Here is a 26788-nt window from a genome sequence, read left to right on the forward strand (position 1 = left end):
ACTGTTCCAACCTCCTGATGACACTCTGTGACCCTCTAAGCTCAGTGAACACCTCCGTCTGAGGACTTCCTGTTTGAAGCCTCCAGTGTTGAGGTGCTGCTGATCAACTGTTAGGTGTCGTCTTGATCTCGTGATGTCAGAATGTGAACAGCAGGATGAGGAGGACTGTTTAAATACCAATTCTAACTGAAGCAGGAAATGTATTGGTGGTGGTTCATCCTGAAATTTCACCTGAAAGCCGAATATCCCTAACTTTTTGTGAGTAGTGTAATTTGTAAGAATCAACTGCGCCCGAATGAAAACAGCCAATCAGAGCAGGGGGATGTCTAACACACTGCCAATCACTGACCCTGCACACGCTGCTTACTGGGTGTGGAAATACATAATACTCATAGGAATGTTTCATTCACATTCATATTTCAAACTCATAAAAGTAGGTTTTACTTCCATTTGTAATGCCACAATAATCCAGACTTTGCTATGAACAGGTTTAGTGACCTTTGCCCTCAGTCATGTTAGTATGAACAGAGATTTGATTTAAATAACACCAGACAAAGACCATTTCAAGCCAAAAATGCCAATACATCCATATCCTCTGAGATAATATTGGCCGACACATTGGTTCCTGCAGTTTTATCAGTGTAGCTCTAAGATTAAGATTAAAATAGTTGGTGAAATAATGTTTGTGTGCAGCACGTCTCCATAGTTTTGAGTGAAAAGTCAGTCAAAGCAAGACTTTAGTTAAGAAACTAGAAGAAAAGTCTCAACGAATATGTAGCCAACAAGTTTGATTTAAGCCTTACCCATGTCCCTTAGCGGGTGTGTGTCCCTGTCAGCTCACATTCTTCTGGTTTGAACTTCCTCTTTGAACCACTAATAAAAAACAAACGCACCTTCAGACACCGCCCGGCCGGCTGCTCGGTTTCACGTCGCTGTGCTGCAGTTTGCTGTTTTCTCCACCAGAGAGCGACAAAACAAGCCACCCGCTCCGTGACGACATCTTCCTGAGACGGAAGTGAAGCATTGTAGTCGTAAGAGCTCCTGATGGTGACATGACAAATCAAACTGTACTCTGAAAAACACAAAAGAAGCCGAGTGCAGACACAGGTGGGTGATTTACCGGATATGTAATGCGGCGTTTTGTGCTCGTCTTTGATGAAAATGTGTTTTTTATTGTCGCAGGTCAGCGTCACTCTGAGCTGGTTTCAATGAGTCCACTGTTGTTTAGTGACAGCGGAGCTAATTAGCAAGCTAACTTCTCTCTTCATCTGTGTGTGTCCAGTGTTATGTGTACACAGTCTGTGTAATGTAAATGTTACTCAGGCCTAACACTCAATAATCTTCTTTGTTTAGCACAATAAACAGATCTTTGGGGAAGTCTCCTTCACAAACAGAAAAGATGGTAAGAGATTTGTCATCCTCTTTTGAGCTGTAGGCATGTTCTCTCTTCTTTGACGCAGTGTTTATGCTGTGTATAGAGCAATCAATTATTAATACTAACCTTTTACCAGCACAGTGTACTTACTGCCCCCTCCCCCTCCTTTTTTAAAAACTTTTGACAGCATGGCAGAGTGAAGATTAAATCTACAGCCCAGCAGGAGGAGGAGAAAAGGAAGGAGCGGGAGAAGAAACTGAAGATATATGTGGCTGCACGGGATGCCTGTTTTTCTAAGGTCCTTTACTAAGACACACGTCACCACATGTTTCACATGGTGAAGGGTTAGGGTTAGAAAGCTGGTGAACATATTCTTTTTCTGAAAAGACAAAACGTTTATCCCTTTTAAGTATTACCCGTATGGCTAAAGCCTGATATATCTTACCATCTCACCATTACACTGGGTGAACTATTCCTTTATTACCATGAACACATTGTTTTTATGTAGTCAAATCCACTGTCCTGCTGCCTTAAATACTCATTAGAGCACCAAATGTGAGTCCATCCATGGCCGAAAATAGTCCCCAACAAATGCACTGTCCTTCTCCTGTTTGCTATAAACAACCATTCCCAGATTGTTTGGAAAGTACTCTTTAAACTCTAAAATTCTCAATATACTTTATATACCTTTCACCAGTTTCCTCTACATTTGTGTCCTCAGTAGGAACAAATGTGCTGAGTGCCTCAAACAGGACAGAATTTAGAGACTTACTAGAGGATATAGAACAACACAAAGCTCATTCTTTATATGGCAGTCTTTGAAGTTTCACTTTTAGTCCTAAACTCATTTATCTGACGTTCTGTCACTCTGTCTGTCTGTCTGTCTGTCTGTCTGTCTGTCTGTCTGTCTGTCTGTCTGCCTGTCTGCCTGTCACTCTGTGTATTTGCCCCACAACCCGCTTTCACCTTTGTGTGACAGAGGAAGGAGGGTATTTGGGATGATGAGGCTCTGCAGCTGACCCAGCAGCTATTATCATCCAATCCTGACTTTGCAACCCTCTGGAACTACAGGAGAGAGATCCTAATGCACCTGGAGACTGTGAAGTTAGATCAAAACCTATTATTGTTATTATTATTATTATTATTATTATTATCCCGTCACCTGCAGATCACCAGTACAACACCTTAAGGATGGTGAATTATCAGAGATGTGACAGGAGAAATATGTTTTTTTTGTTCCTTTATCTGCTCCAGGGACGAGGATGAAGTGCAAAAGATTTATGAGGCCGAGCTGTCGTTCCTGGAGTCTTGCTTGAAGGTGAACCCAAAGTCCTACGGCAGCTGGCACCACAGAGGTTGGGTCTCAGTCCGCCTGCCACGACCGGACTGGGCCAGAGAGCTGAGCCTGTGTGATCGCTGCCTCAGCCTGGACGACCGCAACTGTGAGTAACGGAAAAGGAAAATGGAAAGAAAATGACGGGTGTTGAACCCCCAGAATTGCAGAGATCTGGATAATTCTGCATTTTTTTTGTGTGTGTAATTTATCTGGACATAGTACATCACGGCACTATTTCCATCCATGTCTCACACCATATTCTCTTTTCTCCACCAGTCCATTGCTGGGACTATCGCCGGATGGTTGTGAAGATGTCTGGTGTGCCCGTGGATAAGGAGCTGGGGTTTACTGATCGTCTTATTGGCTCCAACTTCTCCAACTACTCCAGCTGGCACTACCGCAGCACCCTGCTGCCGCTGCTCCACCCGGAGTCTCCTGAGCCCCCATCGCCGTGCCGCGAGCCTCCCCAGTCCTCCCCTCCCCCTTCTCCGCAAACCCACTCCCATCGCGTGTGTGAGGAGCAGCTCCTCAAAGGTAAACTAAACGACGACGCAGCACATGAACAGTCAGGTTGAGCAGTCTGCAGTACCTGATGGCAACAGACAGGGGGCAGCCTGAGGCTTTATAATGACTGCGCAGTAGTACCATGAAGGTGATGTCTGATGTGTAATTCAACACATGAAGCCTGTAACTTTGCTGTGTTTTTCAGAATATGAGCTCGTACAGAACGCTTTCTTCACTGACCCCAACGACCAGAGTGCTTGGTTCTACTATCGCTGGTTGCTAGGCAGAGGTATGTCCTTATGTTGTTGTTTCTATGTGTGGGTCAAAGACGAGAAAATGTTCTGTCCTAGGGTGTTTATTTTATGAAGAATAAAAATATGCAAAAATCTATGTATTTTTGCTGACATGTTAATACACTAATGTGTAAACAGTGAATTATTATAGATTATGGGATTTTTGGAGCTCTAAGTGTGAACAAGCCATTCAGAATAATTGTCAAAGCAAAAGCCTCACAAGGAAACTAGTCTAAAAATGTACAAAAATATAATGAAAATATATGCACAAACATATTTGGCATGAATGTGTAAGTGTTTTTAAGAACATATAAAAGCATTTTTATCATCTTCTTTAAAAAGCATATTGCAATTTGTCCCAAAACGCACATTTCATCAAATATCATTCAGTATAACAAAAATTAAAAGCCATTTTAGACGACACTGTGTCATTCAGTACATCAGAAAAAGTCTATTAAATGTAGCATTTTTGTATTCTTCATTGTGTACGAAAAGTGAGACTAAACTTTAGAGGTTAAGGTCATTACTTGGCAGAGAGGGCCAACACGGACATGTAATCAATTAATTAAATGTAGTCATTTTAACACACTTTGATATTCCTAATTGAGAAAGGTAAACTCAGATAATAATAAATATAAGAACAAAACGAATGTGATTTTATTGGCACATAGACTGATTAACAATAGATTACTTAAATGGATTAACAGACGTGTTGTCACTTCCCTGTTGAAAGTTCTGGTATGTGACCATTAACAAAAATGAGACATGATGATAAAAGCACAAACATCAGGTAGTTTTGAATTTCTTCCAGGTGAAATCTGAGTGTCTTACTAGATTTTATTATTGAAAGTTTGTTTTGATAAACATTGTTATGCTGTGGGGTAAAATTCTCTGAAACATATTTTTAAAAAAAAAAGTAATTATTTGAATTATTCTTGAATACCACCATTAAATGTGAAAGGATAACGCTCCATATACCGCAAAAAGCTTTTACATTTAGTGCTTACTTTTTTGATATATATACTGTATATATATATTTTTTTTACATTTTCAAAACCTGATCCATCAATGAATGAAAACACACACTATATTTATACAATATTTGCTGTATTATTTATTGTATCATTTATCAAACCTGAGCTTTCTGTGTCCTCACCAGCCGAGCGTGAAGAGATGATAAGCTGTGTGTACGTCAGTCGGGATGAGGAGAGAGTTGCCGTCGCCTTCTCCAGGCCTGTCAATGTGAGCGTCTTCACTTGTTTTAACGACATAAAACTCATTCTTACATTTTCTTTAAAACAATTGTTTACTCTCATTCCTCTATAATGAGTTCACTTATTTGAAAATCGAAAATGCAACCAAAACACCTGCTACATGTGTCTGGATCAGCTCTTTTACTAGGACACTGAAAACAACAAATGTACAGTGGGGCAAAAAAGTATTTAGTCAGCCACCAATTGTGCAAGTTCTCCCACTTAAAAAGATGAGAGGCCTGTAATTTTCATCATAGGTACACTTCAACTATGAGACAGAATGGGGGGAAAGAATCCAGGAAATCACATTGTAGGATTTTTAATGAATTAATTGGTAAATTCCTCGGTAAAATAAGTATTTGGTCACCTACAAACAAGCAAGATTTCTGGCTCTCACAGACCTGTAACTTCTTCTTTAAGAGGCTCCTCTGTCCTCCACTCGTTACCTGTATTAATGGCACCGGTTTGAACTCGTTATCAGTATAAAAGACACCTGTCCACAACCTCAAACAGTCACACTCCAAACTCCACTATGGCCAAGACCAAAGAGATGTCAAAGGACACCAGAAACACAATTGTAGACCTGCACCAGGCTGGGAAGACTGAATCTGCAATAGGTAAGCAGCTTGGTAAGCAATTATTAGAAAATGGAAGACATACAAGACCACTGATAATCTCCCTCGATCTGGGGCTCCACGCAAGATCTCCCCCCGTGGGGTCAAAATGATCACAAGAACGGTGAGCAAAAATCCCAGAACCACACGGGGGGACCTAGTGAATGACCTGCAGAGAGCTGGGACCAAAGTAACAAAGGCTACCATCAGTAACACACGACGCCGCCAGGGACTCAAATCCTGCAGTGCCAGACGTGTCCCCCTGCTTAAGCCAGTACATGTCCAGGCCCGTCTGAAGTTTGCTAGAGAGCATTTGGATGATCCAGAAGAGGATTGGGAGAATGTCATATGGTCAGATGAAACCAAAATAGAACTTTGGTAAAAACTCAACTTGTCGTGTTTGGAGGAGAAAGAATGCTGAGTTGCATCCAGAGAACACCATACCTACTGTGAAGCATGGGGGTGGAAACATCATGCTTTGGGGCTGTTTTTCTGCAAAGGGACCAGGACGACTGATCCGTGTAAAGAAAAGAATGAATGGGGCCATGTATCGTGAGATTTTGAGTGAAAACCTCCTTCCATCAGCAGACTGAGTACAGTCTGGTGTCGCATGTTTTTTCTCCTCCTGTTTCCTCCCCACTTCCCCCCCCACTGTAAAATGGAATTTCTCCCCTTGGGGGGATCAATAAAGGTGGATTGAATTGAATTGTATTGAATTGAAGGGCATTGAAGATGAAACGTGGCTGGGTCTTTCAGCATGACAATGATCCCAAACACACCGCCCGGGCAACGAAGGAGTGGCTTCGTAAGAAGCATTTCAAGGTCCTGGAGTGGCCTAGCCAGTCTCCAGATCTCAGCCCCATAGAAAATCTTTGGAGGGAGTTGAAAGTCCGTGTTGCCCAGCGACAGCCCCAAAACATCACTGCTCTAGAGGAGATCTGCATGGAGGAATGGGCCAAAATACCAGCAACAGTGTGTGAAAACCTTGTGAAGACTCACAGAAAACGTTTGACCTCTGTCATTGCCAACAAAGGGTATATAACAAAGTATTGAGATGAACTTTTGTTATTGACCAAATACTTATTTTCCACCATAATTTGCAAATAAATTCTTTAAAAATCAGACAATGGGATTTTTTTTTCTCGTTTTGTCTCTCATAGTTGAAGTGTACCTATGATGAAAATTACAGGCCTCTCTCATCTTTTTAAGAGGGAGAACTTGCACAATTGGTGGCTGACTAAATACTTTTTTGCCCCACTGTACAAATATATCACTGTTTACTCTGACAGAGCTTTTCTTTTATTATTATTATTACTGCCTTACTGGCCGGGCTGCCAGTGTTCTGCCAGTGTCTAAACTAGATAGATAGATGTACTTTATTGATCCCAGATTGGGAAATTGTATCGTTACAGCAGCATAAATACATACACGGTATACATACACTCGAGGAAAGAATTAATACAACGATGTTCAAATGTAGAATAATTAGAGTGCCAGAGTGCAATTTGAAAGACACACAGACATCAGGATGAGAGGTCCCTGCTTGACAGAGGTGAGCTGTTGTAAAAAGGCTTATTGCTTTGGGCAGGAATGATTCCCTGTATCTGTTGCAGAAATTAAGTGGAAAAAGAAAAAAACACACATGGCAGGAGCTGCTGCAACAGGCTGCTGCCAAGCATGGTGCCGGATGCGTTCAGGCGCAGCGTTGAGTGGAGGTCACCCATGTTTTGGCAGCAGTCAGAGCCCAACATACAGTAAAACAGAAGAGAACAGACATGAATGAGTAAAAAAAATACACTCTGACCCTCATCTGTTCCGACTGTACGACTGTAAAACGCCTCCGCTGTTGGAAATTAACTGCTGCAGTATGCTTCAGTTGGATTTATTTTTCTAGAAATACCCTCAACTCATACATCACTAAATATTCACTATACTGTACATGCACATATAGGATAGCTACAGACACAGATATACAGCAGCTTTTCCTCTGCATTTGGCCACAATGTCATCTGCATCACACCTGAACTCCTCATAAGGCCCAATTAACAGTTAATGTAATTTAATTTTTAAATGTAGCAGAGTGTAGCAAATACTAATTTTGTATTGTCTTTGTCTTGTGCAAAAAATGTGTAAGACGGACTGTAAAGATGCAGTTTTGGTCGCGGTTGAGTTTGAGCTCAAGAACAACTTGTGAAATCTGAGGTCACTGAATGTATTTTGTGTCAAAACAACAAAAAGTCCCCCAGAGTTTAGTCTACGCTCACTGCTGTGAGCCGACTGTGAAGAGTCCTGAAAATGTGAACTCAGTGTTGACAAATGCGGGTAACCAGTATTCATAAGAACAAAACAAAAGTGTGTTGCAGTGTCCATACGGTGCTGTGAGTTTCCTCAGCGATCTCTCTCCCTCCTTCCGCTCTGTAAGGCGCAGTCTGTCGGCCTGCTGCTGGTCCTCGACGGTCAGCCCCAGCGAGTGGAGTGGAGGAGTGTCCACCCACGCTTCAAGCACAGCCCCGTCTGGGTATCCTTTTCCACTGGCTGCTCGTGCCACAGACGCAGCTTTTGACTGCTGATTTAATCAGAAACTTGTAACACCCGTCGTTCTCCACATACCTTGTGCTGATAAGACGCTGGGCTATGTGCATGAGGAGAAAGAGAAAGGGTTTCATCACCAAACTTTGATCAGTGGACATTTTTTAAACTTGTGTAACTTGTCAGGGCGCAGTGACACAGACAGCTGACGTACACGTGTTTTAGGAGGAATGTGTTCCCCCGCAGTCCCAGGGAGTGCCGTGTGCGTCTGACTAAGCAGGCTGTGTGGGGCAGCTAACAAAAAAGGTGCTTTCATTCCATCACTATCATTTGATAACATTGGAAAACTCATATGATTCAGTGTTTTACTTATTATAAAGATAATTTCCATAATCAGCATAGATTAGTGGGTGTTAATGTTTTGACAAAACAACTTAAGGGCTTTCAGTCATATCTCATGGTCTGAATCAGTGGGTGCAATTGGCTCAGTTGTCATGGAAACGGGTCTGTTGACATCCGAGCTAAGTAGCTGTTATGATTCCGTCTATATTCATTCATTCATTCACTGCTCAGTGACGGGCTGTTTTCTTTGTCTGTGCAAATCTAAATTAATTTATTAACACCTGGTCTGTCGAAATGACTGTGTTGTCTTTCCATCAAGGACGTTTTATTTACTCACACTGACCAGCTCTGCCAGTCTGCTGTATTGGCATGGACATGAGCCACAGACTTACTGTGCTCACTCATGTTGTGTGCCTGGCTGGGTGTCACTTGTTTTGAGGGTGGCTAATATTTCTGCTGTCATCAAACTGCTCTTTTACACTTTTTGTCGTGTTTTTTAAAAATAAACCTTAACAACGGCTCAGATCTGTGATCTTCCTCCCGGAACGATAAGCGGCATCACAAACGAACATAACCTGACAGTGCACTGGACTGAGAAACACACTCACAGAGACTGTGCTCTGTACACAGGTGATACACACCTCGCATCTTTACATGTCATGCTCTGTTAGGGGCTGGGTCACAAACGTATATGTTTTACCTTCACACTGAACTCTTACCTTCCAAAGGTCGGACTGAGAGTTGGTGTCGGGACTCTGCGACGGATCAGGAACTGTTCAGGTATTGTCTTGGCACAGTGGCAGCACATTGTTTGGTTTATTTTAAAGGAATAAGAAGTGAGAGTGCTCTTCCTCTGTAGGAGCGAACTCTCAGTGGAGAAGTCCTCGGTGCTGCAGTCAGAGCTACAATCATGCAACCAGCTGCAAGAACTGGAGCCACTGAATAAGTGTAAGGCACTTCAAATCCATCACCTCTGCATGGGTCTGTGTAATTCACAGAACCAAAACAAAATTTCAGATTAATGCACGATACTCATGTTTTCGTGCTTGCTTTGGCAGGGTGCTTACTGACCATCATCCTCCTGATGAGGGCGCTAGACCCCCTGGGATACGAGAAGGAGACACTGGCTCATTTCCAGACTCTGAAAGTGAGTATGCACCGTCTGTGACACCGACTAGGGAAAAAAAAAAAGATACGGATCACAGACTGAAGGTTCTCATTTTCTCCCTCAGGAAGTGGACACCATGCGCTCTGCATATTACAGTGATCTGTGCAGCAAGTTTATGATAGAAAACACCATCCTGAAAATGGAATACGCTGAAGTTCGTGTCTTCAGCATTTCTGACAAGGTTGGTTCAGAGTTATAACCGTAAAATCTGTCTTGCCTTTTCCATTTACATATTATTACCTGTCTGCCATAACAGGAAGCTCTGAAAACTCTTTTCTCCCCCTTTTTTTCCAAACAGAACCTGACCACTTTGTGCCATCTGGACCAGCTGTTATTGGTCACCCATATCAATCTGTCGTCCAATCAGCTGCAGCGGCTGCCCCCTCAGTTCGCTATGTTGCAGTGCCTGGAGGTGATGAAGCTGCAATTCAAATCCAATTATGTGTCCTACATGGACAGAGTTTCTTTTCCTCGCATCGATTACTTCTTTTTGCTTGCGTGTTTCATTAAAATGACTTCTTCACTCTTCACGCAGGTCTTGGAGGCTGATAACAACTCCATAGAAAACCTGGAAGGAGTGTATCACCTCCCCAAACTGGAGGAAGTCCTCTTGAAGAATAACAGTATCCTTGAATCAGTCATTAGCGTTCATCAGTTTGTTTGCGGGAGAGTGGCCTGTCGTGATCTGTGTTAATAAGGTCAGATCACTTTATATTATTGATGTATATGATTATCTGTCCGCTGGTCTCACAGTGTGCTAGTGACTCAAGAGATGTGTGGATCAGCTGTGTGCGTGCACGGCTCAATGCTGCAAAACAACCCCGCTAAAGAGCACGAGCAGATGACTGTGTGTGAAAAGGGTGATGTATGAGACGCTCTACACACAAGGACCGTGTTTACAGGAAATTGCAGAACTAACGAGACCTTTCAGCCCCTTGCATGCATGCATGCGTGATTTGTTTTCACCTGAAACTCTGTTTATGGATTGAGTAAATAAAATCAGCGCAGCAATTTCACAGAGCAAACGGCATCATTAAGGAGGGAAGAGACACTTAACAATGCATCGTCGCCGCAGACGCCCCCTCTTCATGCTCCACTTACCCCGAGAGGCTTGAAGGAATTAATGTGGTTTGCAGGTCTTGACACTGAGGCTGCATTCAGGTTTTTGTTCCAGTGATAGTTTAATTGTCTAATGTTAATCTCAGCCTCCCAGGTTTTATATTTAGAGAATGAATTCATATCCCAGTGTCGTATTTGACATGTGGATCTTACCTTTGCACCGGTCTCTGCAATACGTGCATTCGCCTTGTCCTGTTCACTGCAACTGATGTTCTTACTACAGCACACAGGAAGGCTTTTTCATTAACCCAAACGCACAGAAATCTCCAAATTGGCAGATCTTCAGCCGCTGGCCTCCTGCCCCAAGCTGAAGCGCCTGGATCTCCGTGGCAACCCCATCACTCAGACGGCCAACATCGAGTCGGAGTTAACGGAGCTGCTGCCCTCAGTCACAGACCTCCTCCTCTGATCAGACAGAGGGGCAGAAATCACTGCCGTCACCGTCACGTCAATCGGCTGTCCTCCACATTCTCCACCATGTTTGTTTGTGAGAGAGCGAGTGGGTGTCTTGTGACTCTGTTCCACTTGTTTGGGAGAACGTCAATCACACCGACCCCCGAGGGTCTGAGAGCCTGATGCTTCAGAGCAAACGTCAGAAACCTCTCTTAACACGTACCGAGAAATGTCTACATTTGTGTGTGTGAGTGACTGAGTGAGCGAGTCAGTGTGTAGTAACCAACGTTGCATTTCTTTTATTGCGTATGCGTACGGATGTCCTTAATACAACAAACACAAATGCATGCAGAAACACTGATAATGGAGTGAAGTGACTGTATATGGATTGGCGTGCAGCAATGCTGGCTTATTGCTTCCATAAGCTTTAAAACGGTTGAATTCAAGGAAAAGCTTAAAACTAACGTTCAAAGCATCACACACATACAGTAGTTCTCATACCCATTTTTTTAAAAGGTTGTGTAAAGCATTTAATATATGACACTATACTGTTGCACAGTAAGTCACTGATCCAGTAATAAAACAGCACACATTGTGTCACAAAAGCTTCTTGTTGTTTTTTCCTGACTGCACCTAAATGCCCAAACTGTTCATGGTGGTGGTTTAAAAGGTGTGCCGGGGTCACCGGGATTGTGTGTCACTTGATTCAGCCTCTAGCTGTAACACCATCTTTGTTTATTTGTCTTTTTCATGTGATAAATTCGACTCTGCGTCATAGAAAGTTGACGCTTGTTTTACTTGGTGTGTCAATGATGTCATGGCAAGAAAAGTCTTGAGGCGAAAAAGCTGTCTTCTGGGAGTCTGATCGATGCAAATCAACTCCACTTGAGCTAGATAAATGCGACACATCTCTGCTTGTAACACAAATGGAAAAACAACATTAAAATGATGTCTTTCATTTCATCTTCATAAATCATTTATTGAATTATGAAACTCAGATTCACCACCAGTGGAGGAACAGCGCTGTGACTTTGTACCCAGACAGCAACTGCTCTATGCTTTTCCTGTCAAATATTGGCAATATTTTATAGGTACGCACTAGTTTTGAGTCAATTGTTGCTCAACATGCAGGCCAATGTTCAGAGACAAAGCCTTTGCCTTGATTGATTTTTCTGTTTCTAATGGCATCACAACATTATGTATATAATAGTCCCACTGGGAGTTGGCAGTTTTTCAGGATCCTTCCAACTGATGCAAAAGAGTTGGGCTGTTCTTATTCAGAGCTGACCTGTCACACAGTTGAGAAACTCTGTGTAAACCAACTCAACCAGTCAGTTTAGATAACTTAAGTCATCCAGCCTTTGTCATTAGACGTTCCCCTGAAGGAGGTGGGCACCCGCTCCCTGACAGAGAGCCAGAACGTCCTCTGATCAAGGCGTGGACCCTCCCACACAGTGCATGAGCAGCCTGTCATTCTGATGGATGTACACAAGACATTTTGACGTGTAGCAATAGGGAAAGCGCAGGTGTGACTGACAATGGCTGAATTCCATTTAGCTGCCTCAGTTCCAGGGTCCAGGTATTCCAGGCTCACTGTCACTATTATAATGTTAGTAACACCTGTGCTTTTCCTATTATGACAAGTCAAAATGTCTGCTGGTTGATTCATTTGATTTACTTCCTGGCTCCCCCTTTTTTTTTTTCTTCCCCTGATCTATGTTTTTTCTAAATAGAATGGGTCAAAGTCTACAGTTAAATTAATGTATAAATGAATGAATGAATGGACAAGGACACAAGCCTCAAGCCTTTCATATTTTACTCTGAAACTGTGAAAAGTGGTTGTTCAGTGCCCAAGGCACCTAAGTGATTTCCACTGTTGCATTTGCTCAAACATCTGACCTGACTGCTGTCTGTGCAGCAGAAGGCGTGCCCTCGCTGTCTGAGCTCACAAGTATTTAAAGGAGGTCTGAACGTGTATTCTGTGAGATACAAAAAGACGCAGTGAACCGAAGACTTCTTCCTCCAATCTGCATTGTCACACTTCTTCTGCCGCTGAACTGAGTGAGTCTGGATCAGCTGTTTCACATGCAGCTCTATGTACAGCCTGATAGTTAGGCCTTTGATTTATCACTTCATGTTGCTGACAATACCTGCTTAAGTTTGAGGGAAGCAGAATTCCCTCAGATAAGTACGTCACTTGATTTATAAGAAAAGGAGATGGTTCCTAACAAAACTTTTGCTGTATCGCTGAATTACTGTTGTTTCAGGATTGTGCAGAGTTCCACGTCTTGCATGATTAAGTTTTAGGTTTTGTTTTTAATGCCAATCTGTTTCCTGAATGGATTATCTGCCTTCACAGCTCACAGCTGCATGAAACAGCCATAAAGTATGTTATTTATCTGTTTTAAATCTCATTGTTTAACTGGAAGAGATTCCCAGGGAGTCTTTTCCTCAAAGAAGGACCTAATATATTTCCACCAGTGTAGCAAACTAATATGATAATAAACTGAGAGAGAGAAGACTTTTGCATTATTCAGCTTAGGGTCAAATACAAAGTCAGCGTTTGTCCATTAAATGAACCCTGTGAATGCTTGAATTTTGACGACATCAGTCAAGGTTCCTTTGTGTCCCTCTTTGAGGTTCAAAATGAGTGGCCTCGAGCCAGCGGGTCATGAGTGTAGCTGGGCGATGTTTACTAGATCACCACCCTCCTGGAGGGAAATATCCCACTTTGATGAAAGGCATACGTTATATCTGCTGCTGAGATCAAGGCAGCGAACTCAGACCCACTTCATTTGGCTTTTGGCCGGTTGCATGTATGATTCAGTTGCACATGCACACAGCATGTCGGACACAGACACGACACGCACTGCGATCTAGTGGGAGCCGGAGAAAGTCTGCTCTGAGTGTTCAGGATGTAACGCAGCAGATGATGAAGTGATGAGGAGCTCAGATAATGGCAGGTTCAGGCTGTCAGGCGTCTTATCATCCTCAACATGTCACAGTGTCTCTCTGTCACTGCTGAGACGCCTGAAGAGGGTTTTACCTCCACATCGCAGTGCAAAGAAGTGCTAACATTTTATATTTCATTTTACAGATTATTGGTTGTGGCAGAGAAGTGTTTTGTCGGTCTGCGTTGGTGGGTCTCTTTTCTGGGTCTGATGTAGCCTTCAAGCAGACTGCACTCTCAGCATAAGGAGCATGAGTCCCTGCACTGTCTCCTCTACTGTCCTCCTGTTTTTGGCACTGAGGCAGGTGCTGTGCTGGAATTCATTTTCAACAGTTGGCCCAACCTGCAGTAAACTTTCACAGCCTGCTGAGGCTTCCCTGCTCTAATTATTGTGGTGAATTGCAGATGAAATTCAGGCATTTGTGGTACCCAGAGGTTGACTCATACTGTCTTTGTTGGCCCATTGACTTTTTCTCTGACATTTTTTATTTGATGCCTCATCAGCTATTGAAATGGCTTGCATGAAATTTAGTACACCATCATCAGCTCAAAATTTGAATTATGTGAATATTTAAATTTCTGACCAAATACCTGCAAAACGAATCCCATTGTCATCAGCCTTAGGCGTACTTTCTGTTTAGTGCTAATAACAATCGCATTTTCATTATAAATGTACAAGAAAATGATCAATTAATCAATTAATCATCTGGTCCTACAAATGCAGCACACTTGCTGGTTTCGTCTGACCAACAGTATAAAACTCAAAGATAATCAGTTTTATTTTCACATAAGGGGAAAAAAAGCTGCAGATCCTCACATTTGATAAACTAGAGAACATTTTAATTCTTACTTGACTACCAAAAAGAAACCATGAAGTTATCATCTAATGCACATACAGTATAGTATGTTCATTGGGTTATTGTGGACACACTGGTTTGTAGTGTTGCTTTTAGTCATGCCTTTCAGCAGTAAATATGACGAATAATCCTGAGCTGGGATGAGGTGTTCCCTCACTTACTACTGTCTGTGGTTTATTGTACTGACTGTCTCCACTTAATTGGCATAATAATAAGGAATGAACACATTATCAGGCTTTGCATTGCATCTGAGCCTCTTTGGTTACCACAATAACAGTCACTGTTGCCAAGGAATGTAAAGTGTGTGTGCGTGTGTGTGTGTGTGTGTGTGCGCGCGCGTGTGTGTGTGTGTGTGTGAAAGTCTTGTGAGCGTTTCTTGTAAGGTGGAATTGCTACTAGAAAAATATCAAATCAGAATGAGGTGAACAAAGGAGAGGCAAAAGGAGCAGGGGGGGAAAATGACAGGGACTTGATATGAAGCCGCTTGCATTGCTCAAGCTCTGCAAAATTTGAATGCATTTTTTCTTCAATGGACGGTGTGATGGAAAAATACTGAAATGACAATTAGTTGTTGATGACCTCTGAAAGACCAAGTGTAACAACACTGAGACATGCCAAATGTATATATCTGCCCTGCAACTGATCCTAAGAAAAGGACATGGCGAAAACAGGACAACACCTGGAGTTGAGTTTGAGGGCATTTGATCAGAAAACAGGAAACCACCTTGATTTTAGCGTTGGGGAGGATGACCAGAAATTAGGTAGTTACCTTGGCTATTGTCGCTCTTTGTGTCTGTGATTTATAATGCTATGTTTTACTCAGATTTTTACCTTATAAGGAAGAAAACCATTTGTGCTTATGATACGCCCAATTGCCTATAATATTCTGTCTGATAGCTCTTTGTGTCAGTCAACTCCTTCACTCTCTTGTAGTGTGTGTGACTTGACTCTCTTGCAAGTTTGCTTCACATTGCACCGAGCTTGGTTTTATTCCATATAGCGATTTTTCTACAACAACGGTTCCTGGTTCACCCAAGAAATGCTGACTCTAATGTTTGCTGCCAAGAGTTGACACCGCAAGTGTGTTTTGATCTAAATACAAAGAATTGCATTTGTTTCATAGCAGAGTTGAGAATTAGAGCGTGCGCTCACTTCCCCAGAAAACCTTCTGGATGCCTTCACTGTCTCATAAATCAGATTGTAATTCAGCATCAGCGAATCAGCTCCAGATGTGTCCTGGTGGTATCACAGATCAAAGCAGCTTCCCTGCTTCGTGCCATGAGGGATAACTCTGTGTGTGTGTGAAGAACTGAAATGAACTTTTAAAGACTCTATGATTTATTCTCTGTTTAGCAGCAACATTAATGGATCAAATCAGCATTTATAACAGTGTTATTCTTAATGCTAGAAAGATATTTGTAACAGAAATTTGTAACAGGTTACATCAGTATTTACAAGGGAAGCATGTTTTAGATGCATCCCTGCTCCGACACGCCTGATTGACACGATCAGCTTGTCATCAAGCTCAGGAGAAGCCTGATAACAACCCATTTCTTTGAATGAGGTGTGTTGGAGCAGGGAAACATCAACTGGGTTACATCATCAAGATATCTGTACAGTAATTTCAGTTAATGTATTTGGCGCTAATAATACCCCATAGCAATGGTGCACCCCAGTAGCTCACCTGGTGTTGTGTGTTCTACACAGCAAGAGCTTTTCTCTGTCACTTCATAGATAATAGTAATTACTTCTGCAGGTGCCAGTGGGTGCCGGGAGCGACTGCAGAGCAGATTAGTTTATAAAAAAATGCAGAAATTATGGTTTGATTGAAAAATGCCTTCATATATTGAGTCACTAGTAATACCTGTATCCCCTGTGAACACCACACGTTGCAATGAAGAGTCTTTGAAAGCTAGGGAAAGGCATAGCTACAATTTAAATAGTCGTCTAAAGTAATGTTTAAGCACTTAGATAGTTAGCTACAGTAAAGGATAAATGGCTGAAAAAGTTAGATAAGCAAACGTTAACATTTAGTAACATTTAAACAGTAAACCAGTAAATAGAAACCTGATGTAGCGTATGATATGTAGTTAAAATTGTTTTGCTAAAAGTAATGAAGCTGACAACAGTAAACATGTAGGATAAATGGATAAAAGAGTTTAGCTAAAGTAGGCCCAATGTTTAAAGAACAGTTGATGTTATGGGTGAATGGTTAAAATAGCTACAATGGTTTAAATAATGAGCTTAATGTCATGAAGTTAAAATAGCGAAATGCAGTTGGTTGGAACAGATGATTAAAGGTAATAGATAAACGACTAAATTGGCTAAAAGTAATAAATGGTTGAAATGTCCAGCCTGTCTCCAAGTGTTATGCAAAGGCAACCTTGACCCAAGCAGCTTAAACAGTGACAGTTCGATTGGCCTTGTTCACAACAGACATTTTGACACAGTAGGAAACGCACAGGTATGGCATTAAGAACATTGACGATGGCTCTGTCCCAGTAGGCCCTGACTGGGAGCCTGCTCACACAATGCAGACAAAGGTTGGAAACGACTGTAATAAATCCCTATCTTAATCATTTCTCTGTCAATCTAACGGTCGCACACAGGGATCTTATTTGATGGTCGGACTTATGTGATATTCATTCACTCTGATTCCAAGTGACAGATATAACTGAATATTTGCCAACACATTAAAGACTCAAACCAGAAATGTTTCGCTCTCAATCTCAGACTAATTAAAACAGGTTATTGTGTAGGGGCCATCAGTAATAGGGCTGTCAGCCCACACCAGGACAGTGTGTTGATAAATAGGATTAAAAGTGAGTGAGCCAGCTGAGCTGTGTATGAAAAGCCTATTTCCTCCTCTTCTAAAGTAATTGGGCAATGGATTCACTTTAAGATTAGTTTACTGTAAGTGATTAATAGCAAGGCAGCTTCTAAGCCATCAGACGTGTTTTGGCACCTTATAAAGGAAAATGTATGCAGCAGTCTGAAGTGTGTGGACTGGGGGTGTTAACTCCTATTAAAGAATGTGTCACAAAGACTGGCATGCTCTGGAGCTGCATGCATAAAAGTGGTGCTGTCTTTTGGGAAACCAGTGCATTTCATTTCCTCAATTGTGTTTTCCATTTTCCCAGGATGCCTGTGGAGACGCTTTCAATCAGAGATAGATCTGCCGTGGGTCGTTTTCCGTCGGTCACTCTGGGATTTGGGGACAACGCAGAGGCAGACAAGGAAGAGCCAGAAGAGAGCAACGCTGAGAGGGAAAATGCATGTCGGCGGTGGCTGCGTAAGGTGTGCCCGTGCTGCTGCCCCAAGCCAAATGACGATGACATCACAGACACGTTGGTCACAGCAATTGAAGAGCAGGATAAGGGGGACGGGATAAATGGCGAGAAGCCTGTGACTGGTGACAGCGAGCTTGATGGTAAATGGCATCTTGGAGAACTCACAATTGTCTCTTTTATTAAACAAAGCAAAGGTAAATCAACATGACAGACTTCGCTCTCATACATTTGTTTTGTTGTTGTTGCAGAGCTCCTCCTGAAGGTGCGATCAATAGACCTGATGAAAAGCAGATCAGGGGTGAATCGCACAGAGCACCACACAAATCTCTACCAAAGCGATGACTTTATTATTCGCAGAGGACAGACTTTCCAGATGTGGATCACCCTGTCCCGACCTTTTCATTCCGACACTGACAAACTTCACCTCGAACTTAAAACAGGTTTGTCACAGCCCTGGACAGTGGAGTGCTTGCTGATCAGAAATCTAACCTCTACAGTTCACCTCATTTGTGTTAAAGTGTTAAATAGACACTAGTTACTTTCATTACAAATTACAAAAATTCCAAAAGGCAGCAGCTATGTGTATGAATACTAATTTAGTGTATATGAATTTCCCACATGACTGACCTCTAATCTTAAGAAGTCAAGTGTGAAACTGGATGTACACAATCCAGCCTGACCCACCAAAGAACACTCACATGCTTTCCTGACCCATGATGAAACCCTGTGCAGAGCAGCAAATGATAATTAAGAGTTCCTTCTTACAGTGCGGTCACGGGGAAACGGGGTGGGTTGAGGGCTGCAGGAGGAAACAGGATGCACCAGCAAGAAGTTCCACTTATATGTTCATGTCTGTTAATTTAGCTGCATGTGAGTGCGGAGTGTATTTCATTTTGTTGCATTTGTGTGGGAGATAGATTTATAGATCTATATGGAGGGGGAGAGAGAGAGAGAGAGAGAGAGAGAGAAAGAGATGGATAGGGAGGGCGGGAGATTTTTGGTTACTATCGCTATGGTAACTGTTGTGGTTGCTATGCTACAGGGAGAGCGTTTTACAGATGCCGAGTTCTTGGTCCTGCTCTAACTAAAAATCCAGTCGACTGATGGCTCAAGAATCCGTGCTGCCACTACCAACTGTCTCAGCCTCAGCCCGCCACCTGTTTACCCACAGTTCCTTTCTGTCTCTGCTCGCTCTCTCATCGCCTTGAGTTCTGTTCAGCGGAGAGGTCCAGGCAGGCAGACCAATATAGATCCTACAATTATAGCTGTGTGTGATAACAAGTGAAGCTTGAGAGAATAATTACAATGTCTCTTTTACAGAGACACTGTGCTTCCATATTAGGAGTGAACATTTTTGCCCCATGTTCACAGCTTAATATTCAGCAAACATCATCTAAGCATTTAATGAATGGCTGCTATTTTACAATTAAAGTGATATGTTTTCATATCATACTCTATATTGTTTTCTTATGAGAAAAGTGTAGTTCCAAGTCAGTAATGTGAGATTACATGTAAATCAAAGGCAATGTTAATTAAGGAATAAAAATAACAGCAGCGATCATGAACAATCATCCAGTCATTTAAAAAACCATTTGGCCACCACCAACAGGCAGGAGGACAATAGCAGCTGGAGATGATGCCAGATTTTAGTATTTTGACCAAATGGTGGTTTTTCCATTTCAAATAAACAGTTCAAAAGAAAAGCACAATTCTTCTGATGATATCTCAAGCTCAAACTGTTATCTATCCACAGTACCCTGTACTCAGTCCAAACACTGGACTCTGAGACACAAGCACCGCAGCATGAAGCTAATCAGGGCCCAATCTAAAGTAACACAGACTGTTGTTTATAAAAACTGAAGTGAGAAGCCAGTGACAGATGAATGTGGTGGTTTGTGGTTTGCGATATGTTTCAAAATCTGAAGCCCCGCTAAGGGCTCAGAGAGGACGCAATTTTCATAACACCTCACAGATTGAAAATGTGCAGGAGATTGAACTGCACACCAATAATTTTGTCATTCTTACAGTCTTACCTGTTGCAGAGCTGAAAATGTTAGATTTGGATGGAAGGCCCTGATGTGAGGAGAAACAATAGGATTAATCTCCCCTGGGAACATGAATGTAATGACAATGACAATCTGCCGCTTAGATTATCAGACATGTTGTGTGCAAAGTTGCTATTTTGGTTTTAGGGTTGTGTAATAGAAAAGCTTTGTGACCAAAAGACATATTTTGACAAGATACGAGAGTGGCATTGAACTTGCTCTCTACCATTCAACTTGTGCAAGAAAGGGAGAAAGCTTATTTGTTGAACTATTGCTTTTACCAGGGATTCAGTCAGAAAACAGATGTATGTTAAAACAGCACAGGTGGCAGTGATATAACAAATATGATCCAGGCAGTCCAGTCAACAGATGAATGACTTTTAAGGCTTACCGGGCGCCAAAACACGGCACTATGGTTTGTAAGACTCACAGACAGGATTTTCGTCCTATCTAACTCTATCATGGCAGCAACTGTTTTATCTTTTGTCACGACAATCATGAGGTGAAGAGTAGAAATGCAACAGTCATAAATACAAGTACAAGTAGTCCACGACGAATGTGCACTTGCCTGTATTTGACTGGCTAACACAGTGGCTTGTTGCGGCAAAAGTTAAGCTGAAGTTTTGCCGAAGGCTGCGTCAACAGTCCAAGGTTCCATTCAAATGATGAAATTATCCCCACATGACTCAAATCGATCTGAACGCAGCCTCGTGGTTCATCCTCTGGAGAGGATGAATGTGCTCAGTACATTTCAGGTTTTTTTGGTCGGTGGCTCGTGCGTTTCATTTCTCAATGGTTGTTTTTTTCATTTCGCTTATTTCCTCAAAGGCAGGTTCAGGTTTCTGCTGTCACACACCACCAACAGTCCACCTGCCCATGGTGAAATTACAGCATAGTGACTCGACTCCGCTAAGGCAATTGCAAACACAACAAACAAAGACAAGGTCACAGCCACAGAGGGCAGAGGATAAAAACCAGGGAGGGTTGTAGTTTTCCACATCAGCTTTAAGGGGAAAGCTCTGTCACATGGCTGCACATGGAGTGTCTTCCAACAGCTGTGTGTGATGTTTTTTTATCATACACTGACTTATGTCCGCCCCCATTGAGGATTTTGCTCTTTTTATGCCCAGGATGCTCAGAACTATTCATATACAGACAGGCAGGCAGTAACTGTACCCTTATAGTAAAGCTACACTGACATCTGATGCTGTTGTGACATGCTTGTGTGTGTGTGTGTGTGTGTGTGTGTGTGTGTGCGCACACAGACACACCTCATTCATTCTGTATTCTTTCTATTTGGTTTCTATTTGTTCAAACATACCCCACAAAGTAGGAATCCAGGTGTGGCTCAATTTGATGGATGGATGACTTGTGAAAAAAGACAGTGTGTGCTGCTTTGCTTCTGCTCGGGCATGGCCTGAGCAACAGTCAGCAACAGGTTTCACATGCCATACTCCTTTACGCCTCTCTCGCCTTCTCAGGGCCACTGCCAACAGTGTCAAAGGGAACGCATGTCATCATCCCTTTGGTGGAGGACTTGGAGGACGACCGTTGGGAAGCTGCTGTCGTGAAGCAGGATGATAAAAGAATAAAGCTGTCAGTGAATTCTCCGCCCACGGCGTTGATTGGCCGATATCAACTCACAGTGGAGACGAACTGTGCAAATGGCCTGGCCATTTCTAAACACGATCCCACTAATGACATCTACATGCTGTTCAATCCTTGGTGTGAAGGTAAGGCCGAGGATACAAAAAGATAAATAGTGATTGACACACTGTGACACTTAGGTTGATGTCTCTGGTTCATATACCACAAGGGGATAACAGAAACACTGTATAGCATCATTTGGCACCGTAGTGAATGCATATTTGATGAAGCACACATTTTTTTTTAGAGGTGAGGTTGGGTTTAGTATGAAAAAAAAGAAAGAGATGGAAAATGTAGATTAGTGAGCTTTAGACATGCAGTATGGCGGTTTTTGTTCCTTTATGCTAAGCAGCATTATATTTAGCAGACAAATATGAGAGAGGTATCAACTTTCTCACTCTCCTTGAGAAAACAAATAGGTGCAATTTCCAAAAATATGAAACTATTTATTTGAAGAAAAAAAAAAGTACCCCACAAAAGGAGCATTAAGTGATAGTGCCACTTTTATACCATGCATCGCAGACGAGTCCCTCATCAATCTTAGGAGCTTTTCATCTCGACAAGGTACAACAGTGCTCACTATCATTTCTGAAAAACCATCAATGAAGCTGAGACGTGCTTAAACAATTCAAACTGAAATCATGACAGACTGCAAGTCTATCTCAAACAGACCAAAAAAAACCCAAAACTAACCAAATTGTTACTTACTGCAGGCTTTTGTATCATCAAGTGTCCTGTAACTGTGTTGGTTTCAGTACAGTGCAATTGTGGACATACTGTACTGCACATATAATATTTGTAACTGACAAAAGGATCCTATAAAATGAGCCTATATTTGACTTTCAGGAGGAAAATGATATGATTAATTATTTTTTCAAACTCAGACTCATTGGCCTTGGCTCATATTGATGGGTCTGAGTTTGAAAAAATAATGAATCTTGAATGAATTTTTCTTCTGATGAAGAACATGAAAACAGATGAAAGCGGGTCCCACAAACCCGAACACCATACAAGGGTTAATTAAGGTAAAAACATAAAAAAAATTTGAAATGTATTTCCTACTGTAAAGATGTTGGTTGTTCTCTGTCAGATGACACAGTGTTCATGGATTCTGAAGATGAGCGGCAGGAGTATGTCCTGAACGATGTCGGACGGATCTACTACGGCACACAGAATCAGATTGGAGTGCGGACGTGGAACTATGGACAGGTGAGGTTGTCAGATCTTTCAGTGTCTGCTGTTTGCCAACTGGCTGACCAGTGGAAAGTGACTGACTGTCCCACCCTCCCTGCGCTTTCTCTGTTGTGGTTTCAGTTAGATGATGGGATTCTTGCTGCGTGCCTCTTTATCCTGGAGAAGAGTGGAACTCCTCCGTCTGGCTGGGGAGACCCGGTTAATGTGGTACGAGTCATCTCAGCCATGGTGAGACTGCTTTTCTACACCTGATCTACCGACCCTCATTTTTCTCTTCGTAATTTGCTGGCAGTGACCATAACAATAGAAGGATGTTTTCAGTACCTCAGTACCATATTAAATCTTGGCAGACCTACCACGAACTCAACAACTACCAGCTGGATGGCCATGAAATTCTGTACAGACATTCATGGTCCCCAGAGAGTAAAGCCCACTGACTCTGCTGATTGCACTCCAGACTTTCCTCTAGCGCCACCATGAAGTTGCTTTTTCTGTTTTTGAGTGTAATCAATTGGATTTTATTGGATTACCATGACATTTAGTACGTGGATGCCATATTCCTGATATATTTTCTCTTCTTCCTACTACTTCCTGGATTGTATTTACTTGTCCCACCAGCACAACACACCCCCACCAATGCAGCCCCCTGTGCCGTCCTAACGTCCTAATGCAGGGTTTTGCACCATAGAGCTGTTGACTCTAGACTCCTTGTCTTGTTATAACTATTCACTTGAAAATACATACAATATTTTCATTCATTTGCTCAGTTAAATGTAATTGAGAGTAAAATACATTTTGTTGTCGTCCAGTTTTAGCTGAGAACTATTTAAACTTTGTGCTGATCTTGTTACAGGCTGTTAGCAGACACTGTTGAACAGATTTGTAAAACGTAAAAGGGTTTCTGTTTTTTGGGGGGGGAAAGGGTTTAGGCCTCCAAAGTCAGAGGTACACATCTGTTTAAAAAAGACCGCTTTCTTCATTAATCCAGATTAACTCCGTTGATGACGGTGGCGTCCTGGAGGGAAACTGGTCAGGAAACTATTCAAATGGAACTAGTCCAACAGTTTGGAGTGGAAGTGTGGAAATCCTGAAGGAATACCATAAAAACAGCGGCGCCTCTGTTAAGTATGGCCAGTGCTGGATCTTTGCTGGCATAGTCACCACAGGTTAGCTGACTGTTTGTGTGTTTTTTTTTCTTATGCTGTGTGTTTAGATGAAGCCAGCCTGTCCTGTATAGATGTGTGACTATGTGTAAATGCCACGCTGACCACCGATGCCTTATCGCTCTGTCTTCCTTTCAGTTTTACGGTGTTTAGGCATCCCCAGTCGAACTGTGACCAACTTCAGCTCAGCTCATGACACAGACGTCTCCTTGACAACAGACGTGTACCTGGATGAGAACCTGGAGCCTATAGATCACCTCAATGCCGACTCTATCTGGTAAGTCCTGTTACCGTCTCAGCAGTGGTGCCTCATCATGGCTTGTAGCAGTCTCTGGTTTATTAAGCCTGACCTTCGAGTCTCTCCCTGAAGGAATTTCCACGTGTGGAACGACTGCTGGATGGCTCGCCCAGACTTGCCTCCAGGCAACGGAGGCTGGCAAGCTGTCGACGCTACGCCTCAGGAGACCAGTCAGGGCACTTTCCGCTGTGGCCCTGCTTCTCTTGCTGCTGTGCGCAGCGGTCAGGTCTACCTCAAACATGACTCTCCGTTTGTGTTTGCTGAGGTTTGTGGAATAACTTATTTTTAAAGAGCACTGAAAAGGATGGTCAAAATTGATACAAGAGAAAAAAACCCTCTTAATTACAGTTCTTTCTCACACTTGTGAACTGCATGAGTGAACAACTGATCTTTTAGTTGTTGTTTTGAGTTGACAGAGCACTGATAATGAGCCATATGGCGTATGTCCAAAGATGCATGACGTTTCCCATCTGCTCAGGACTTACTTTCTAACTTCCTCCCTCTGTTTCTTCCCCTCTGTGCACTTTCAGGTGAACAGTGATAAAGTCTACTGGCAGAGGAAGGTAGATGGGACCTTCACTCAAATCTACAGTGAGAAAAAGACTGTGGGTCACTTCATCAGCACAAAGGCTGTTGGCTCTGATGAACGCCATGATATCACATATCTTTACAAACACCCCGAAGGTATCATCAAATAAAATACATACACACTCATTGGATGCAAAACCTCAACGAAACGGGCTGACCAATGCATTTCTAATGTATTGCTCAATGAATTAAGTCAACATTTATGGTCATTCTCAGGCACAGAGGAGGAACGCATCGCTGTGGAAACAGCATGTAGCTATGGCTCCAAAGCAGAGGCCTTTTCCTCTCCCACAGCAGAGGACGTCTCTATAGAGGTGACCATGGATGGTGAAGGTCCAAAAATGGGCCGAGACGCAGAGCTGACCATCACGTTGCGAAACAGCAGCTCAGAGCAGCGCAACATCGTCCTGCACAGCCAGGTGGCGGTCATGTACTACACCGGTGTCCACAAAGCCACAGTCAGAAACGACAAGACGGACGTGGACATGCTGCCCAATGAGGGTGAGTGCAGCGTCTTAGTCTCAACAGAGGAGTTTTATTCCTTTAACAGCATGAAAAGGTTTTTCTCACAATCTAAGAGAACTGCAAATATCTGTGATCTGTGGACCAATGCTTTTTCATCCTGATTAAAGGAAGCATTCAATGTTTTGGAGAATTCCTTTTCTTGCTGAGAATTAGAAATAAGGCTTAGAGGTGCACACAGGCTGACTTTGTAACCTTTGAACAGAACCGGGCCTCCTGCTTCCTTCTGTTTTCTGTCTTCATGCTAAGCTACGCTAACTGGCTGCAGGTGGTGGCTTTTACATCTACAGATACAAGAGTGGTATTTGGTAACAAAGGTGAAAATACACTTTTAAAATTATTTGCCTACACCTTGTGTCTGCAGTAAAGATTATAGAGTGGACCCTGGAGTACGAGGACTACAAGGACCAACTGATAGACCAGGCCGCCCTGATGCTGACTCTGTCAGGCAGGGTCAAAGAAACACAGCAGGTCCTGGCCACTCAGTTCAGTTTCCGACTCAGGACCCCAGACCTCTTCATAAAGGTAAGCCAAACAATTCATCAGGATAATATTACTGGTGAGAGGATTGAAATATCATTTCAGATCTGATGTTGTTTTCTCGCTTTGTGCTTCTCTCACACAGCCGATCGGGGAGGCCGTGGTTGGGGAGAAGATGGCAGTAGAGATTTCATTCACCAACCCACTACCACAGGTGCTGAAAGCGGTGATATTCCACGTGGAGGGACTGGGCCTTCTAACCGCTCAAAAGATTAATTATGGGTGAGGAGGAAAAAATACTTTATATTGTGCTACGTATTTTAAACTCCCCTGTCTATCTTTCTCTTTTGTGACTGCCGCTGTCATTTCCTGTCCTACCCTCAGAGATATTGGCAGCCGCGCCTCCGTGTCTCTGACTGAGCACTTTGTCCCAACCCTGCCCGGACCGAGGAAATTACTGGCATCACTGGACTGCAAGCAGCTCACACAGGTTCATGGTGTGACCGACATCACTGTGAAGGAAAAAAGTAACGCAGCTCTATAGTGATTCAGATAGAGAGGCGCTTAGACATGCAATATTCACCAATAGTCATTTCCTCCACAGTGTATGAATATATACATATATATATATAGATATATATATATATTTCTTTTTTCAGTATAATTTGTACCGAAAACTCGTATTGAAATTCAAACAAGTATGACACTACAGTGCTGCTTTATTTCAAAATGGCCAATGACCACAAAGAGACCCCTAATTATGAAACATCAAACACAAAGGAAAATGTGGTGTTGGTGGGATTTCTCCACAGAATAGAACATTTTATA

The 26788-nt window shown here is 42.5% G+C and overlaps 2 protein-coding genes across 2 annotated transcripts; both read left to right on the forward strand.

Annotated features, from left to right (window-relative positions):
- The first annotated feature begins 1080 nt into the window (after positions 1 to 1080).
- rabggta (Rab geranylgeranyltransferase subunit alpha) lies at positions 1081 to 11848 on the forward strand. The gene is made up of 17 exons (XM_070832001.1): positions 1081 to 1107; positions 1354 to 1402; positions 1563 to 1673; positions 2355 to 2479; positions 2630 to 2817; positions 2988 to 3245; positions 3421 to 3504; positions 4668 to 4750; positions 7798 to 7893; positions 8771 to 8876; positions 8975 to 9026; positions 9106 to 9194; positions 9305 to 9393; positions 9479 to 9595; positions 9713 to 9826; positions 9950 to 10037; positions 10794 to 11848. Exons 2-17 carry the CDS (start codon positions 1400 to 1402, stop codon positions 10940 to 10942), a joined length of 1752 nt encoding a protein of 583 aa, XP_070688102.1. The 5' UTR covers positions 1081 to 1107; positions 1354 to 1399; the 3' UTR covers positions 10943 to 11848.
- Positions 11849 to 12925: 1077 nt separating this feature from the next.
- Positions 12926 to 26553, forward strand: LOC139202916 (protein-glutamine gamma-glutamyltransferase K-like). The gene is made up of 14 exons (XM_070832517.1): positions 12926 to 12987; positions 17874 to 18163; positions 18272 to 18463; positions 21550 to 21801; positions 22806 to 22924; positions 23030 to 23137; positions 23898 to 24075; positions 24211 to 24349; positions 24443 to 24635; positions 24901 to 25054; positions 25175 to 25459; positions 25845 to 26005; positions 26106 to 26242; positions 26345 to 26553. Exons 2-14 carry the CDS (start codon positions 17875 to 17877, stop codon positions 26502 to 26504), a joined length of 2367 nt encoding a protein of 788 aa, XP_070688618.1. The 5' UTR covers positions 12926 to 12987; position 17874; the 3' UTR covers positions 26505 to 26553.
- The last annotated feature ends 235 nt before the right edge of the window (positions 26554 to 26788 follow it).

The sequence above is a fragment of the Pempheris klunzingeri genome, chromosome 6 (assembly GCF_042242105.1).
Source record: "Pempheris klunzingeri isolate RE-2024b chromosome 6, fPemKlu1.hap1, whole genome shotgun sequence".
NCBI classification, from domain to species: Eukaryota; Metazoa; Chordata; class Actinopteri; order Acropomatiformes; family Pempheridae; genus Pempheris; species Pempheris klunzingeri.